This window comes from Xiphophorus hellerii, chromosome 2, assembly GCF_003331165.1.
Source record: "Xiphophorus hellerii strain 12219 chromosome 2, Xiphophorus_hellerii-4.1, whole genome shotgun sequence".
Taxonomy (NCBI): domain Eukaryota; kingdom Metazoa; phylum Chordata; class Actinopteri; order Cyprinodontiformes; family Poeciliidae; genus Xiphophorus; species Xiphophorus hellerii.
The window spans coordinates 17,958,244-17,977,887 of NC_045673.1; the positions used below are offsets into that span (position 1 = coordinate 17,958,244).

The window sequence follows — 19,644 nt, forward strand, 5'->3', positions numbered from 1 at the left end:
TTGTCACTGTGGTTCTGTCTGGATGTTCCAGTTCTGGCCTGCACGACTGACATTTTTCCTATAGTACCAATCTGAACTTTGTCTTTAATTGTATCCAGGAAGCATCCTGTTGTCCTGATACAACAGGTCCTGATTATTTTATGTGCATTATTTAAACACATATTATAATGTGTTTAATGGCACATTATAATACGTGTTGCTGTTGTGTCTAATTATGTGAATCTCATCGTGTTTACTGACATTATCTCTATTCGTGACATCCACAAAAATACAGACTGCATGTAATTACAGCAACATCAAGACAGCAAAAAAGATTCAATTAGTTTGTAAAGCTGTCTCAGTGTTTTGCATTTTTGCAGTACTTTTTATTTTCCATCCATCCATCCATCCATCCATCCAGGGAGAATATACAGTTGACTCATTGAGCCATATTTTTGTAAAAGAAATATGTTTAAGTAATAACCAGTGGATTTTATCCCACTGTTTATCATCTAACTCAGCTCTGCAACACATTTTGTTTACATTTTTTATGTGTTGTTAACTCTTTCTAACCCCACAGCCCCCTCTGTGTTTTTTGTTTCTCATTTATATATATATATATATATATATATATATATATATATATAAGTGCTGTTCTTTTGGCAGACACATACCTTTGCACTGTAGGGTTGTTTATTATTAAACATGCTTTTAAGCGTGCCAGTATCGAAAATTCACAGCTACATCTGCCTTATGACTTCACTGCTAACTTCATGCAAAATTAAAAGTAGTAAGCCTCCAAAACCTCGTCAAGCGATGATGCTGCATATTTTAGGATACTTTCAGAAGCTGTTTGAATCATCTTTCAATCATGCTGCAGCGGAAACCATTAAAGCACTTGTGTTTTCATGTAAAATGTATAACTGGTCTGAGATGACGCTCTATTTTGATTTACTTGTCAGTTTCTCATTACACAGTAATCAGTACCAGACCATTTTTAAACTACAGTAAAAAAAAATAAAACACAGTTACCAGTATAAATCCAATGCTTCAGCTGAATTTGAAGGATAAGGGCAACTGAACAAAGACAGATATTTTTATGCCCCACTGTAAGACAGTGCCTTGCACAGCCGTGGTTCATGAAGTGTCAAAACATTGTACAGTAGCTACATCTCCACAGAGAATTAGGTGGAAAGGACTGGAAAGGCTGGCATGGCTGTATCCAGACTCTCCATGGATAATTTCAGGCTGAGATAAAAAAAAAAAAAAAACCTTTATTGCAAATCTAATTTAAAGCCTTTGTCGGATGTTTCAGATATTCGGTGTGACATTCATTTATTTAAAAAAGCAGCAGCAGCTATCATCACATTGGATAGCACAGATTGCAATCTTTGTGTTCTGAGTTTAATCTTTTCAAAAGAGTTGTTCACAAATATAATTAAATACTCCTGTGAATAATAAATGTAATTTGGAAACTGAAACACATACCTTTTTACACTTGTATTATGATAATTTGCTATTCACATGAATATGAAAAAACAGGTAACAGTGCAACTTAGGAACTGACTTAAATTAGTCTTTGTGAGTGTAGAAAAGAAGAAAATATTGTATAAGCATAAAAAAGTACTTTGAGTGCCCTATGTTTCCCTTAATGTTAATGTTAGCTTGATCTAACTTTGATAAACAGTCCCAGTAATCTACGTACTAATAAATGTTTTCAACATTGTTGACTTTGTAGTGTGTGAAGCAACTTGAACTGTGACTTTTAATGTTCACAGTCTCTTTGCTCTTCGTCTCACTTTGGTCAACCACCTAAATTTTATTCAGTCTCGATGAACTCTTCATTACATTAAGCATATTTCTCTTTTCAGTAAACTAGTCGTGTAAAATAATTATATTTTTCTGACAGTTCAAGCTATTTATAATATTATGTTTCTATGAAAGACTTCTACACCTGCAATGGGTTCTTTTATTCATGAAGGTTAGCCTCTTTACTTCCCTCTGATTGCAATAAACAATAACTCATCGTCCTCAGGTTCAATACTAAATGTTTACAATGTTAAAATTTGATTTAATTTGTAGAAACAGCTACATGTTGTAAATATCCTGAATGTGCAAAACAACTCTTGGCCAGTTAAAAATAATATTTTCCTACATTTGTACATTTTTGTAAGTCTCTGGAGTCACAAAGGATGCACTGCTGCCTATTGGCCAACTTTAGACTCCCTTAATCGCATTGGCTGTATATGAATGTATAAAACTCTAAACTCTGCTCATGTTTTGTGGCTTCCACTTGTTCTGTTTTGTCATGATATGATTACATTTGTCTTTTGTGGAAAAAAAGCCAACAAAAAAACAAACCTCAGGTAGGAATGAAAGGTTTCCAAGCAAAAAAAGAGTCACAGGGCCCTGGACAGCCTTTGGACTATCAGTTTAGGTAAATGTTTCTTCTTGCTTTACATGCTATGCTAATTCAACTGAAGCTCTGTTAGACTTTGTCTCAGCCTCCAATATAAGCCTCCAATAATATTTTTTGGACATGCATTCTTTACTTTACAAATCTTTTTTTGAATTGCAAATGAGAAGCCTTGGGACATCCGAAAAGTTTATCCCGCTGGTCACACTGATTCAAGGTTGAAGCTGAAGCGACCATTTTTGGAGCAAAAGATGGGCTGAGGGTGCAGAACGATGGAGCATGCCTCTTAGATTTAAAAACCAACAAAGAGAGGGTAAAATTACATTTTCTCTCCTGGATTTTGGATTTAACAGAGTCATTGCGATGAGCCACTGCACTGCCTAACGACGGGGATAATTTTTTTCAACTCTGGACTTCATGATATTTTATATATTAAGGGGGAAGTTACTTCTTATTGATTTTATAAACAAATAACAGTTAATTTTCTATGTATTGTTCTAGATTAATGGTGGTCTTCTCTTGCAAAGTGTCAGATTTTGATTTCTTTATTATGACATTTTTTTTTTTATCTTGAGATGACAAGAAAAATATCCTGTTATGAGATGGCAACTTTTATTTTAATGTCATAATGAGATATGCTTTTGTTCTTAGCATCTGTACCCCAAGGTTTTGCTGTATACTATTAATTGCTCTTTTTTTTCTGTAAACATAACAATTAATTATGTCTCTTAATCCTGTAAACACCTGAGTTGTTAACTGTCTTTACAGAGAACCTATATAACACGGGACATTATAGCAACAGATGGAGGAAATCGTAACACTTCCGTGGAGCTGGCAGTGACCATTACTAATGTGAGGAATCAGCCTCCTCAGTGGGAAAAAGACAGCTACAATGTTGTCATACCTGAGAACACTGCTAGGGATACAGCTATAGTGGTAAGGCAATTTGCATCTTTAATTGTATGGTGTCACTCTTATGTTATTAGATTTTTCTTTTATTATTTAAGGCTTGAATTAGCTGCTTGTTTGGTGTTTGTGACTGAAGTGTTCACCGATGGTGTCACAGATCACATTATGTTTGTCAGTGGACTAAGAAAAAACTGGAAGCACATTGGTTTAAAGTAAGCAAAATCTGACACAGAATCTCATATGCTAAGCATGTTTTCTAACTTTGTGGCTGCTACTAAAAAGAATTAAATATCTTTGATATTTAAGAAAATATATATTAATCAATTTTTAGACTGCAAATTCCCTTTAGTCCAAGGAGAGGGCCACTGATGAGAGAGATTACTTATAGACTCAAATCACTGGGTTAGATATTGCTATGTAAACTGTAGTTCATACTTTAACAGTCATTCAAATATTCACTCAAAACTGAATGACAGTTTTGATTTCCCCTTCTTACAATTACAAATGGAGTTTTATACAGTTTTTGTTTTGGCTTGTTGCATGTAAAACTCTGTTGCCTGATCTGCCTTAAGGTAAGAAACTGTTTGGCCTTATTTGATTTGGCTTTCTTCACTTGAACTTTAAGACATATATCACTTAGTTAAATACCCTAACACTGTACCCTGATATGTAGCCTGCAGTTAATTTGCTCAACTTGAACAAAATAAGTAAATAAAATACAACTGGCTTTAGACCAAACACAGAAAAAATGTGCCTGACAGCAGTCCTGGAATGCACTAATTAACAAATTGCATCTCATTTGTTTTGCCAGATTAACTCTGTTACAATTTGTTTATGCTAAGCTAGGCTAATCGCCTTCAAGCTCTAGTTCAAACATAGATGAGTGTGATGTCTTTTCACTTTTGGCAAAAAGCGAATAAATACATTTCCCTAAATTCAAAGCTGTTCCTTTTAGCCCAGCTCTTTAGCATCTCAAAGCAGCTGAGCGTGAAGCTAGAACCAAGAACCTATTAGCATTGCTGGCATTAGACTGCAGGAGCAGAAAGCTTGTCTCACTGTGTCCAAATGAGGAAAGAACACTGCTGGCGCTTCTAGAGGTAATTAATTATTAATAGTTTTTTTTTTTTTCTGTGTAGAAAATTAAACAGAAGTCTCCAGACTGTTATTCCACATTTTTCATTAGTGCCTCTTCCTGTAACTAGATCAAGATGTTCAGGTTGTAGCATTTCTGTAGGTTGTAAAAATCTTTTGCAGGATCAAATCACTGAATGAAAATCAAAATGGCCTCTTTCATTTTTTTATTGATAAGAATTAATATTCTGCTGCATCTCAATAACTTAGAGTATTGTTAAAAATATTTTCTTTCAGTAATTCAGTTACAGGAGAGAAACACATAAATTATGTAGACTTATTACATACTAAGAAATACACAGTACCTATGACAAGTGTTCATCTGTTTGGAAATTTTACCCATTTTATTATTTTTACAAATCAATCATGACATCATAGTCAACCCAATTTGACTTATTTGACACAAACATACAGTAGTACAAAAAAATTGAAAAAATTATTTCTGTAAAGTAATGACAATTGAATAAGAAATATTTAACATAAAAGAAATGTATAACTACTTGCAGTATTTATCTTTCCGTAGGTATTAAGTCTATTGTTGTGTTAAAAAAGCCCATTAGTCATAGTTATAAACCCTGTTGGTGGGTGTTTATAAGTCTTAATGTTTAGTGTTCATGTGACTACATCTGGTCAAAGGGTTTGAGCTCTTCTAGGAAAATAAACAACTAAAAACTGCCTTTCATCTTCCACCTATAAAGTTTATTAATGTAGTCATCTACAAAGCTTCATATTCTCTTTGACAGACGTCTTAATGCGGTTGCTTAAATTGGATATTGCTTTTTTATAATCTTTTAAACTTTTACTGAAACAGAAGATTGCTATATGTAGATACGCCCTGAATTAGTGTAGTATTAACCAACCGGCCATTTCTTTTCAGAGGGTGCATTGTGAAATGAGATGTAATTGGTGAACGGACCCTGCAAATTCATTCTGACAGATGTGATTAGATTACTGTGATAAGATTACTGCCATTAAGTGTCCATAGGAGCCCCTACACCATAATAACTGTACTCTTAAGTGTGCTTCATCATGATCAGTGCAATAGAAATAAACCTCCAGAGTCTACATCCCTCTTTGTTTTTGATCAAAGTCTATAGACTACCATATTTTATATATAGTATTTATCATGTATTTTGAAAGGAGCCACTGAGCTGCCTTAAGGCAGCTCAGTGGTTCTTTGCTGATCATAGGCTGATGCTGGTTTGACATGCAGTCTTTTTGGCAGGAACTAACTAAACTCAACCAAAGAGCATCAGATTGTTGTTCCCTTTTCTGATATGCATGTTGAATGTGTATTATAATTCGAAGTACACCACCTATTGCACTAATGATTTTTATGGGTTCCAGGTAATAAATATATAGTTGAAACCATTCAAGCCTTCTTGTCTGTTAGAAAGCAGGAAGTCAGGTGCCATCAGATGACAAATTCATAGAAAGATGTGGATGTATTCCTTCAGGTCTTTTTTGTTTTTGTTTTTTTGTACTGTTTTTGTTTTATGGTGGTCCCACTAAAATGCTTGTTGTTAGATATTTTGTGATAATTCTTTATAACACCAATGTAACCAACATTTAGACTTCTGCAGCTTTGAAGTTGCCATAGTAAACCCTGGAGTATGTATTGTAAAAATATGAAATTGCTATTGATTTTTATTTTTATTATTTGCAAGAAAGAAAATAAGTTTGTTTTCTAAAGTAATTCTTTAAGTCAAGGTTTTTTTTGCTCAAAAAGTAGATCCTCCTGAGGTTATTGTTTTGGATCTGCTAAAGGTGTAACTACAAAGTGACAAAAGTTTAAAGGCACTAATGACAGATTGGGTTGATCCTATGCATGTTGTAAGCTATGCTTTGAGTTGTTAGCCATGCACCTTTGTTCAACCCTCGTTGCATGATCTGAAGGCACACAGAGCTCATTATCTCAGCTGTTCAACTTGTACAGTGTAAAGGGCAAAGTGATTTGTAAGAAGTTTATGCTTGTGTGTTTATGGATTTACTTTATGATCTAAAAGGAACAATTGATTAGGACACATCATTCACAGCCAAAGTTTGACATGTTAAACTTTATAGCTGATTATGTACTGGATTTTAATAGTCTGGATTTTAAAATTTACCAAAATAAGATTAACCCCAATAAGAACTATTCAGTTTAATTTAGAAAAAACTTTTGAATACGCTGCCAGACATTCAGATAAATGAACTGGTATAGCAACCTAGAAATAACAGCCTTATTTTTTACGATACCAGGCAACAACCTGTTACTCTTGATGTCTTTTTGAAGCTTTGTCCATACATGGGTGTCTGACAAACTTGATATTGAGGCTTAATCAAACAGATCACTGGAACCTCTGGGGAAACTGGAGGAGATTCATTTCGTTCTGGAGCAAATTAGTTACACTTGTATTGATTTTATGTATTAATATACTTTACATATTCAGGGCCTGCCATAGCAATAGGCTACTTCCGTTGGCATTTCAAGTAACCATAATTAGTGAAAACAAGCCAAATACAAATCAAAACAAATTCTGACACTGTTTTGTGTCAGAATTCTGTGTCAAAACAGAGATAGAATTTTGTCTCCCCCTGTGTCTCACTCACACATGACAGTTTTCAGAGAGGATTATTTACCAATAGGACACTGAGGAGAACAGAGATGTAGAGAAGTACAGAGATGCCAGAACTCTCGGTTCCTGCAGAGTAGGGCAGAGCTTCCAGTTAGATCTACAGAAACGCCACCTTAGCGGAACAATGACTACAGACAAGTACCGTATATGTGTTTTATAATATATTTACCACCAATGAGAAAAAATATATATATTTTCACTTTTCTGCTAAATTCACCAACTGCACAGTTCATGTTAAGTAGTGTAAAGTAGCATTCCAAAAGAGGAGAAGAAATCTTATGTTTTTTGAACAGTTACAATATTTGTTGTTAATCTGTTGCTAACAGATGAGCGCCTTTTCTGGTAACCAAGTGCCAGGAAGTAAACATCTGATTTTTACTTTTGCAAAATTTGCCAACTGTAAATTTCTTGTGTCTAAGCATATAAGCAGTATCTCAAAAGAGCTTATGGTTTATAAACAATAATTAATTTGTATTTAACAGATGAGCGTTTTTTGGGGTGGGGGGGGGGGGTTTCTGGTAACAAACTGCCACGAAGTATAAATCAAAATTTTACTTTTGTGTTAAATGCCTGTTCTATAATATATTCACCAACAATGGCAACGAAAAAGTCCCTTTTCTGGAAAATTCACCAACTGCACAATTATTAAATTGTGTAAGACAAGTAGCATTTCAAAAGAGCAGAAGAAATCTTATGTTTTTTGAACAATAACAATATTTGTTGTTTATCTGTTGCTAAGAGATGAGCACGTTTTTTTGGTAATCAAGTGCCTTGAAGTAAACATCTGATTTTTACTTTTGCAAAATTTACCAACTGTAATTTTTTTTTGTATCTGAGCAGGTAAGCAGTATTTCAGAAAAAGCTTATGCTTTATGAACAATACTACTTGTTATTAATTTGGTGTTAAGAATTGAGCGTTTTATGCCACGAAATATAAATCAGATTTTTGCTTTTGTGTTGAATGTTGGTGAATTTGTGGTAATACATTCACCACAAATTACAAAAAAAGACATTTTCACATTTCTGAAATATTCACCAACTGCACAATTCTAAGTAGTAAAAGAGGAGAAGAAATCTTATGTTTTTTGAACAATTACAATATTTGTTGTTAATCTGTTGCTAAGAGATGAACGCATTTTCTGGTGACGAAGTGCCACGAAGTAAACGTCTGATTTTTACTTTTGCAAAATTTACTAACTGTTAATTTCTTTTGTCTAAGCAGATAAGCAGTATTTCAAAAGAGCTTATGTTTTATGCCAAAGTTTGACATATTAAACTTCATACCTGATTATGGACTGGATTTTAATAATCTAAGCTAATTTTTAGCATCAGAACGCTGGGTTCCAACCGACGGGCACACTTTGGCAGGCCCCGTTTAAATTTCTTCAGTAATTTTCTAGTTTTATTTAAACATGTTGTTATTATGATTACTATAGTTAGAATGATTTTTTACAAGCCTGACTTTCTGGTGCCCCCTTGGCCCCTTGGCTCCCTTCTCGTAGTGTGGGTGGTGCTGGCTGTAAGGGTATTAACAAACGTGTCTGTGTCTCTGTTTTACTTTGCTTTATCCAGCACTTTTTGATATTTCACCACAAAACCTGGGATTTGAAAATTTTTTACTTTATATTTTGTCCTTTTTCAGACAATCAAGGCAACCTCTCAGCTGGGTGACCCAAGAGTGACCTACAACCTTGAGGATGGGATGGTACCTGAAACCAACATGCCAGTCCGTTTCTATCTCTCCCCGAACCGGGAAGATGGCTCTGCATCCATTCTGGTGTCAGAGCCGCTGGACTATGAGATCACTCCGTTTTTTTCTTTGCGGGTTCGGGCTCAGAATGTGGCTGCAGTCCCTCTAGCAGCTTTCACAAGAGTATACGTCAACATTACAGGTATGAAACTTGTATTTTATAATTGTTTGACAGTAGATTTGTAGTCTTCATAATTTCATTAGTAGGTTTCTGTAGTTGCAAACGCATAGAAACATTCATGGTTTGCTATAATTAACATTAACTTTGAATATAGAAGTGAAGGATTAATACTTCTCGAAGCTACTTCTATTGTAAGAAATTTGTATCTGTCAGTTTGTTTGAATGTATCTTCAGCACTAAAGTAAATTTATTTGCCGTGGGTTTAACGAACACATCGGTTTTCCTGAGAGTTTAACATGATGAAGTGATCATCCTTTAGCTGTTGCATTTATTGTTAAATTTATGCATATATGTTGGAATGACAGCAAGCTTAGTTAAGATGTGCCGTATATTTCTAGATCTTGCACAGCTACAGAGGCTGCAAATCTCAACAAGAATTTATTTTTAATGTGTGGAAAAGAAATTAACTAGCCAATAAATCTCTTCTTTGTCCTAAGATGTCAACGACAATGTGCCATTTTTTACATCCTCTATTTATGAGGCCTCGGTAACAGAAGGAGCCCAGATTGGCACATCAGTTCTCCATGTGTCTGCCCATGACAAAGACCTGGGTCTTAACGGAGAGGTACATGCAGATCTGTTTGTGTTTGTGTTGTAAAAGTAGGAAGGAAAAGCTCTGCAGCTGAATCCACAGTGTTATTTCTCTGCTCAACCATCCATGTCACAGCAGAAGCAGCTTTATGTAGCATCACAACCCATTTCCTCCACTGGGGGAATTATTTCAAAGCATGGTTGAAAGCTGCTGTCAGCAGCTATCTGAATGATTGTGAAAGTGTTGGTAAAGCTGAGAGTATTGATTTAGTTTAATAAAGAGATACAGATCCAGATTTAATTTCAACTGTTTCTGTGGTGGTTTACATTTCCAATTATCTGTGGTCCTCAGATCACTTACTCTTTGCTCAGCGACAGCAGTGGTGACCACAACTTCTTCCGCATCGACCCCCAAAATGGAATCATCTACACAGAAACTGTGTTTGACCGGGAGGCCCGCAGCTCCTACCTGCTAGAGGTTCAGTCAGAAGATGGCCAAGAATCAGCACGACCTGGCAAAAACAAACAACCAAACACAGGTACATGTTCGAGATGGATGGATGGATGGATGTATTCTATATAATGCATATTTCTATAATTTTAATTTGTAAACAAAGTCATTTAATTCAGAGTTATATGATTACTGTCACTTTCTAGTTGCGCTAGACTTTTTTGTTCTCCGTCATTTTGACCAACAGCATTAAAAAAAATCGGTCATGTACTACTTTTACCCATAATATTATAATCATATTAAGGCTATTTAGCCGCATTTTTATGCGGTTTAGTTAATATGCAATCCTAACCCTAGTTGAACCGTGAATCCAGATCCCATCACACATAAAGCAGATGAATGACCAATACGTTGTGTTTTAAGCCATGGCTACTAAAAATGTGTCCCAGGAGGCTGGAAGCTTTATAACTGCCCATACTTTAAACAGTATTTTAATATAGGCCCTTATTTTCTCGAAAAACACTTTTTCCTTTAATGTGGCTACAGACAGACCAAACTCATAATATGCTGTGTTTTACAAGCATTATCTTGCGTAGAAAAAAGGTTACAGGCATTGTTTTTGAGCATATAAAGCAGAATTACAGTTGTTCAGTTCTTCTTTTAGACCTCCATCTTAACACCACTTTACGTTTTTGTTTTGTCAGGCTTTTCAAAGAAAGAGACTTGTTAGATGTTCCTGATTTGCATGAAGTATTCTTGTCTTCAACCTCATGAAAATGTTAAGCAGTCCATTTGACATCTCTAAATCCACAAGGGGAACTTTAGTGTATTGATTTTCTTTTTAAACAGTCAGAGAGTAATGTCACTGTGATGGTTAGAGTGGTTCACATTTGTAAAACCTTCCTAGTCCATAAATAATATGAATTCAAATGAGACCAATCTTCCTTATACAATTACAATTGGACTGTCAGAAAGCAATGATCTTGATAGATCCTGGACTTTTGCCTACTAACTGACTAAAATTTGCTGAAGAACAAAACAACACATCTATAAATTTATTTCAATTTAATTCAGTTTTGTTTACATGGCGCCCAGTTGCAACAAATATCCTCATCAGGGATGTTACAGAAGAAACAGGTTCAATTTAAATCTCGTCCAGTTCTTTCCAATATAATTGAATCATATGGTCATAATTAGATTCAAGGATTTAAAATCCAATATGCTCCCAGTTACAGTAGAATTGAATCAGTCAGTAGATTATACACTCACTGGCCACTTTATTAGGTACATTTCACTGGCACCAGGTTGCACTACCTTTGCATTAGCTCTTCATGGTATAGATTCAACAAGTTGTCTTCACCGAGACAGAATGCATAACTACATTGAGTTGCCATACTGTGATTGACTGTGTCATTATTTCTACTGGCAAACAATCATATATGTGTATAAAGTGGTCAGTAAGTGTATAAAAACAATTGTAAAATGATTCTAAGGAACTCTGATATTTATTGAAAAGAAAATATATTCTCATTGTCTTTATTATTAGCCTTGGTATAAGAGTTTTCATTGAACAAGTAGGGATTTCTTTTTTCATTGAATAACTTTGACTTTCACACTAATGTATTGTCTCTGTTTTAACAGTAAAAATAATTGCAAACACGGCCTGATGGGATAATACAGAGCTCTCTAACTCTGTATAGTGCACGGCGCTGTGTCTGTGCCTTGAGTTTTAAACAGATTACATCAGTTTACATTCACACCTTGGGTTTCAATTTGAAAAGCAGAATCTCTTAATCTGATTTATTCCACTGCCACGACCAGAATGCCTAAGCGTCCTACAGCCTGAAAACAGCTTGGAGATTTATTGGTATTATGTGTTCATATATTTATTTCTGCTATAGTGCCCCCCTTTTACAAGTTATTGTAAAAGGGGGGCAAATTATGCCTGTTTATTATTTAATCTGTATAGCTTGTGTTTGTAAATGTTAAATTGTGTGTGACATTTAGACAGTTAAAAAATCTCAGCCTGTATCTGGAGTGATGTAACATAACATTTGCATAGAAGATTGAGTCTTTCATTTGTATTTGTGAAGCTGGTATTAGGTGTTGCAGGTGATGTTTTGGAGCAGTAAAGCCCTCTCTCTTGGGTTGGCAGGGCTGCTTAGCATTTACAATGAGCCTTAGCTGTGTCTACATATCTGCCACATCCAGGAGGGCTCATCTACACTGCAAATATTACCTGTCTCTTTGTCACCCCTGCGGGAAACACAAAAAAAAAAAAAAAATGGGGGAAATGCAAAAACAAGCCAAGAAAATAAAGCTGCCACTATCATCTCTTACTGCAACTTGTTTAAATTAACATGTTGACAGCAAGCTCTCAGAGTAGATCATTTACTCTTTCTAACTAAAGAAACAAACGGTGTAATGAGGAGGGCACAGATAAGACACAAACACTTGTCATCTTATTAATATTTAACCTTACCAGCAAAGAGTTTCTGTGTCTTTTCCCTGCAAAAATAAAGGTGCTTGAAAAGGTTTAGCACTGACACTGTTATTGTGCCGTCATCAGTGCTAAAACAATACATAAATTTAAATTTAAATTACAGCAAATATGAATCTTAATAAAAGTTTTGTAACCTTTAAGTTAGAGGGAATTATTAAATGTTATTTTCTCCCTTAAAAAAGGATTGTGAATTATAAATACTCACAAATAAGAGTGTTACCCTATGTGTTAGTGTTTAATCTTTTGCTATTGTGTCATTTTTGCAGACACAGCATATGTGAGGGTTTTCATCAGCGATGTCAACGACAACAAGCCCGTCTTTGCTCAGCGACTGTATGAAGTCGCTGTCGATGAGAATGCAGATGTTGGTCTGACTGTTGTCACCGTCAGCGCCACTGATGAGGATGAAGGTACGCTTGATGAAGCAACAGAAGCGATGGAATTCAAAGCACATTTTTTTTGCTCCTACCAATCCCCAGAGTTGAAGGTTAAAAAAGCAAACCAACAGGAATCCATTTAAAAGTTATCTTAAAAATGTACCTGGGTTTGCAGATTTATTTATTTTTATCCTCTCTTTCTTAGAGGAACAAACTTTTTTTTTTTGGCACTCCATCAGTAAATTTTTCATTGACTGCTGTGTCAAATAGAAACTTTTTTGCAGAATAGCTTTTATTTTCTGCGACATGCACAAAGCCACCCTTAAAGGCAGACTTTTCCAATCTGGCCTGTGCTCTGCAAAAATCATGTCACTAAAATCAAACTGTGTACTAGTATTAGTAGTCATTTAAGTGCTCAGTAATGCACTGTAGCACATATGTTCCAAAAAGACTGACATGCTCTCCCACAGTAGGTGGGTGGGATTTAAGCAATAAAGCAGTTGCTCATCCTTCATATGGCAGTCTAAGATCCAGTTATCAGCAATGTTTAGGTCTGTTAATCAAGTATTTATGGAGAGCGGGGGTGCAGCTTAAGCTGGGCTGCCACACTAATGATAAATGGCTGTGCAATAACACCGACCCCCAACATTAGAGTTACGATGTGATTGTACTTGTGCCAAAGAGGCTACTCTCAATCGCTCTTGCTTAAAAACTCCACCTTGACTCTGGTCACAGTAAGCCTGCCAGCACCCTGCAGTAGACAAGGGGAACTCTGTCAGTTATGGCTGTTTTAATAATACAGATTAATGTATTAACACAGGATTGTAACCACTTAATCCCAACAGGATGATTGAAAGCAAAGAATATATGTTCCAGAAGATTATCTCATCTAACATTAGATTAGATGGTCTCCATAGGGGCACAGAAGATAAGTTCAGATATTGACTTCCTCTTTTCTCCACTACATCCCTGAACCTCAGCCAAGCCCCAAAATAATTCCCTTAAGGACAGTATAGGAATGCATTATGCTGCCTTCCACTCATTACTTTTCCGGTACTCCTTTTTAATTAGTATCTGATTGAATTCGAGAAGACAAAGTACAAAGTTTCCGTTTAATGAAGTAATCAAAACAAGAAGAGGTTACGTGGATATCTAGTCGTTTGTAAGTGTTGGAGGAAATGAGGTGTAATACCCTCGCGGCTGCTGCAGAGGCACAGCAACACAAAGGTAGGAAATGTTAATATACAGCTTGTTTCACTATGTCTAGATTGCCACAAACAGACCCAGCCCAAGATTATATGAAGCCCTAAGAAGATTTCATTTTGGGTCCCAACTCCACTTTTGGTCACCAGTCACCATAATACCATTGACTTCCCTTTTACACTTTAGCAATCTGCATTTAAAACTCTGATCCCACTCTTATGCAGTTAGCAACATACTAAAATTAAACTCTAAAATTTAAGATATGTGTTGATTTAATATCTTCTTGCTCATTTGTGTTATGGTGACAAAAGTTTGAGTCAAGATCCTTAAAGCAACAGTTGCTTTAAGGAATGTTTTTGCATTATAACAGTCACAGCAATCCTTGAAAATTTAACATTGAATAAAAAACCCTTGGGAAGTCTTCAATTTATGTAATCTTTTTGTTTGTTGTGTTTTTTTTTTTACAGTTAACATTCCAATTTTACATTGTAAAAGCTTTTCTGAAAAGACTGATTACTCATTTGATAGCATACACTTGAGGCCAAATTATTCATGTTGCTGACAAATTTAGATTTTTAATGTTTTTCATTTGAAGTTTGATTCAGGTGGAAAATGAGACATTTCTCAAGATATAAAACAATCTAGAAGTACGAATTAAAAGAAAATCTTGCATAATTTTTATTTAAAGTAAAAATGCATGTTAATAGCCAAATCTAAATTGTGGTTATGCTTCAATGTTAACATCAACTTTCCTGTCCAGATGATTAATGCCCTCTTAAAATTTGACAATATTTTTCTAATGATGTATTTGTAATTTATTCCACAGGAGCCAACGCCAAGCTCCGCTACCAAATAACATCTGGCAACAAAGGCGGTGCTTTTGACATCGAGCCGGAGGTCGGGACAATCTTCATTGCACAGTCGTTGGACTATGAAAAGCAAAAGCGATACAAGCTGTTGGTCCTCGCCTCTGATGGGAAGTGGGAAGATTATGCTGCTGTTGTAGTCACCATAGTCAATAAAAACGATGAAGCACCTGTCTTTTCTATGAATGAGTACTATGGATCTGTCACCGAAGAGCTTGATGGGTCTCCTGTTTTTGTGTTACAGGTGAGAAGCCTACAGTAAAAAGGGAATATGCTGTGTCCTTTTTAGTAATGACAGTATCTCCAATTAACTTTAGACATATCCCTTCTTTTTAATGAGCTTCTTTCCTAGCTTTGCTCTCAGTGTAAATTTATGTGGCATCTAAGTAATTATTACACTTTACTATTCTGGCATGTTATTTCAGTTTATCTACTGCTGCTGTTTAACCATAGCTTGGCATATTATAGAACTTAAATCTCTTTAATTTACAGAGACAGCAGAGATAATTCTTGTGCCATAATGCAGTGACACCCACTCTCAGGCGAGATGGAAAACACATGCCTGACCTGAACTCATTGCTTTAATTAAGCTGGGCAGGAACAGTGAGAAAACTTAAATGGGTGTACACAAACGGAGGCCAAAGCAAAAAGCCTCTTGAGTGATGGTTGAAAAGAGATAAGGGGAAACGGTAATTTGGGTTTGAGTGGGTGAATGTATTCCCATTTTCTAAAGATTTTGTCTTACAGGTTACAGCCACTGACCCAGACAAAGACGCAAACCAGGGAGCCATCCGGTACTCCATTCATGGCCAAGGTGCTGAGTCGCATTTCATGATTAACGACATCACAGGGGAGATGTACGCCCAGCGAACCATGGACCGAGAGGAGCGGGCTGTATGGCGCTTTGTTGTCATGGCAACGGACGAAGAAGGCGAGGGGCTTACAGGCTTTACAGATGTTATTATCAACGTGTGGGACATCAATGACAATGCTCCAACCTTTGTGTGCGCACCTGATAATTGCCATAGCAGTGTGGCTGAAAACTCTCCTCCTGGAACGTTTGTTGTTGAAATGACAGCTGTGGATCTGGATGATGCAGCCGTGGGTCAAAACGCCATCCTCACCTACCGGATTACAGATAATGCACAGAATTCGGACAGTGTGAACCTGTTCACCATTGATTCCAGCACTGGCACCATATCCGTGGCAGCAGAAGGCCTGGACAGAGAGCTTGCTGATAGCCACCATTTGGTTGTGGAGGCCAGGGATGGCGGCGGAATGACAGGCACTGCCACAGTCACTGTGGTGGTGACAGACGTTAATGATCATGTGCCAAAATTTAGTGAGGACTGGTGTGGTGCTCGTGTTCCTGAGAGCACACTTGAGGACTCGTCCCTCCTGGAGCTGAGTGCTGTGGACCCTGATGATGGTAGATATGGCCAGTTGGCATTCAGTGTGGTTGCCGGAGATGCAGAGCAGCGATTCTATATTGTCAGTCACAAACTGGAGCAGAAAAGCACTCTAAGGCTAAAGAAGAAGCTGGACTTTGAGCATCTAGATGAACAAAGGTTTAACCTTACCATCAAAGTGGAGGACTCCAATTTTGCCAGCTTTATCCACTGTATCATCCTAGTAGAAGATGAAAATGATAATGCACCTGTGTTTAGCCCGAGTTATTACCTGCTCTCCCCTGTACCTGAGGATGTACCAGTAGGTACCAGTATAATTCAAGTCGTAGCCACTGACTCTGACTCCGGTCTGAACGGGGATGTTTTTTACAGCATTCTCCCCCATTCAGACCCATATGGACACTTTACAGTCAACCGAGGTGGTGTTGTCACTGTCACCAAGTCTCTGGATAGGGAGACAGTGGCAGGTTATGAGCTGGTTGTCATAGCGACAGACCGTGGCACACCAACGCTGACTGGCAGTGTTACGGTCCACTTGCCGTTGCTCGACATGAATGATAACGGACCAGAGCTGGAGATGCTCTACTCCCCCGTGCTGTGGGAGAATGGGCCCGCACCTCAAGTGGTCTATCTTAACGGGAGCTCAACCCTCCTTCATGTTATGGACAAAGACACCCCAGAACACGGGCCACCTTTCCTCATCTCTCTGCCCTCGGTTTACTCTTCTGACTTCCACCTGCAGGACCATGGGAATGGCTCTGCCACACTCACCACCCTGCGGAGATTCGACAGGGAAAGGCAGAGCGAATACCACTTACCGGTCGTAATGATTGACAGTGGACTTCCACCGATAACGGCCACAAGCACTCTCACCATCACTATTGGTGATCATAATGATAACGCCCATCAGGCAGGGGAGAAAGATGTCTATGTGCATAGCCGCAAGGGTGAGTTGCTTGCTTACCCCCTCATTTCATTTCTTGCTTCTTCTTCTTGTTTTTGCTTTTGCACTGCAGGCAGAGTTTGAGTGAAGAGGGAAAACTAAGGCTAACGCTGAAGGGAAAACTTATTACTATAGCTATACTGACTCAGTGTGGTCTGGAATTCATAATTGTTTGCTCACATTTATACTGTGTTATGCTATGGAAATTATGTCAAATTCGTCCTCCAGCCCGGAGCGCTTTCTTTCCTTCCTTTAGCCTAAAGCTCATAGGTACATAATTTTATTGCAGAATCATCATTCTTCTTTTGTCTGTGTTTCTTTTTGCCCTCCAGGTAAGTTGGCTATGAATATTGGCTTGTTAGTATTTTGATCCTACACAGAGCTACATGGCAGTTCTGGTAATTGTGGGTAACAGGAGTGCCATGGCTTGTGGAGGCTGCCATTGTTTACCCAGCTGCGGTGCTCTGGCACTGCAGGTCGATAATAGCATAATCCATAGTGAGATAGCCTTGCTTCTTTAAGCCCCACGCTCTCTGAAGTGGAGCAATGAGAGTCTATTCATTCCAGCGGTGGGACTCCACAGTTATGAGCATAATAAGCAGAACAGAACACAAGAATGCAGAAGAAGGAGAAGAGAGGGATGAAAAGATAAGTGTTGGCATCAGCAGATTCTGTCCAGACTGAATCAATGAGTATGTATGTGTGCGTGCGTGTGTGTGCGTGTGTTTACCTTGAACAGGAAGGATGGGAAATGCTGCTCTAGGGAAGGTGTATGCCCCAGATCCAGATGACTGGGACAACAAGACCTACAGTCTGGAGACAAGTGCAGCTAAGTAAGAGCTCAGTGCTAATTGGCTATAATTTTTTGCTCTTAAAACTTACTGATCTTTAAATGTTCCGCAGAGGTTTAAGTGCTAGAGCTTTGAAAAAATGTGCCGCATATGCAGAAACCCCCCCCCAAAAAAGTTGTGTGCGGCGTGATGAGCCTATACTCCCCCAAAAAACTTCTCTGAATGACATCATTTGGTCTAAACAGTGCTTACCTTGCTATTTTTTCACAACTCAGAGGCAATTCCCTGCCCTCTACTATATCCCACACTTTCCATTAAGATTTTAATCTCTGTAATCTTCAGTGATTGTTATTTTGGAAACTGTGACCATAACGAACAATCACAGAAATCTTGATCATACTGCAGAATGGTTAAAGGCTGGAACGGCCTATATGACCACATTCTAACTACTTCAGGGACCTTGGGTTGTTATTCAGTGTGTACACTTTCAGAATCAGATTAGAAATACCAGTTGCATATTTGTTTTATTCATACAGCAACTTCTGTCACCATGACAACTACCAAGCTCTTGTAGGGCCTTTTGGATCCGTAGACATTTTTTCTTCCCTTTTGCTTTTTTTTCTTCTACTATTTTCTGTATTGGAAACATTTTTCTGCCTCTTTTTGCGTTTAAAAATCAATTCCTATTTAGCATTTCCTGTTCAGTCATGAATGAGTGATAAGTATAGAAAAACAGATCCATCCATCCATCCATCTAAAAATTGGCTACAAATTAACCGAGACCTCTAAAAACATCTGTCTGAATAAATCACAACCATTTACATAGAGGATATGTAGAAACTCGGTCTGTTCCTATTTTAACTTAAAGAAGTGCATCATAGTCACTTGTCCTGTTCTTTTTCTTTTGTTCTCTTTCTGGTAACCGTTCTTCTGCTCTTCTCAGATACTTCAGTGTGAATCAGAGCTCGGGGATGCTGACTGTCCGGCAAAACACTCCACCAGGCAGCTATTGGTTAAGAGTTGGGGTTTCTGATGGGGTGTGGCCTGATGTGATATCAGGAGTCAGGGTTCACATCAGGGAGCTGGAGGAAAAGGCCATTCTGTCGTCCGCCTCACTGCGTTTGACAGGTAATGTGTGCAGAAACACATTTTCACCTGATTGCATAAATTTTGTGTTAATTCTAAATCTGTTGGTGGAAGCATTAGAGTAGACGGATTGAAGCTTTATTTAACTGTAGTGTTACTTTACAACCTCTCGACCCAAAAATCAGAAATGGATTGAATATTAAAAATTTCAGATAGACGAAAGCTTGCTCTTTGTTGACTGTGGTTAATTCTGTTTGGACACTGATGTTGAACGTGACAGCATGTTCCACAAGTCTGAATAAATTAGTACTTTTCCTTTAATGATTATCAAGTTGTCAATCCAGTTAACACCTAAATAACAGGCTGTCAAGAAATCTTTTTTCCCTCCAACTTGCATTGTTTAACATTTCTAAGCATTGCAAAACATCCATTCACAGTGCTCAGTTTTCTTCTTCTGTTTCTTGCTCTGCTGCGGTCTGAGGTTCATGTTAGTGTATTCA

At 37.3% G+C, this 19,644-nt stretch overlaps 1 protein-coding gene across 1 annotated transcript in view; it reads left to right on the forward strand.

Annotated features, from left to right (window-relative positions):
• LOC116737429 (neural-cadherin-like) overlaps window positions 1–19,644 on the forward strand; it is a 142,592-nt gene that overhangs the window by 83,157 nt on the left and 39,791 nt on the right. Inside the window, 9 exon segments of the mRNA XM_032590565.1 lie at window positions 3,164–3,331; window positions 8,696–8,945; window positions 9,422–9,549; window positions 9,868–10,054; window positions 12,736–12,879; window positions 14,876–15,159; window positions 15,663–17,271; window positions 18,007–18,100; window positions 19,002–19,186. Coding sequence (XP_032446456.1) covers window positions 3,164–3,331; window positions 8,696–8,945; window positions 9,422–9,549; window positions 9,868–10,054; window positions 12,736–12,879; window positions 14,876–15,159; window positions 15,663–17,271; window positions 18,007–18,100; window positions 19,002–19,186 — 3,049 coding nt within the window.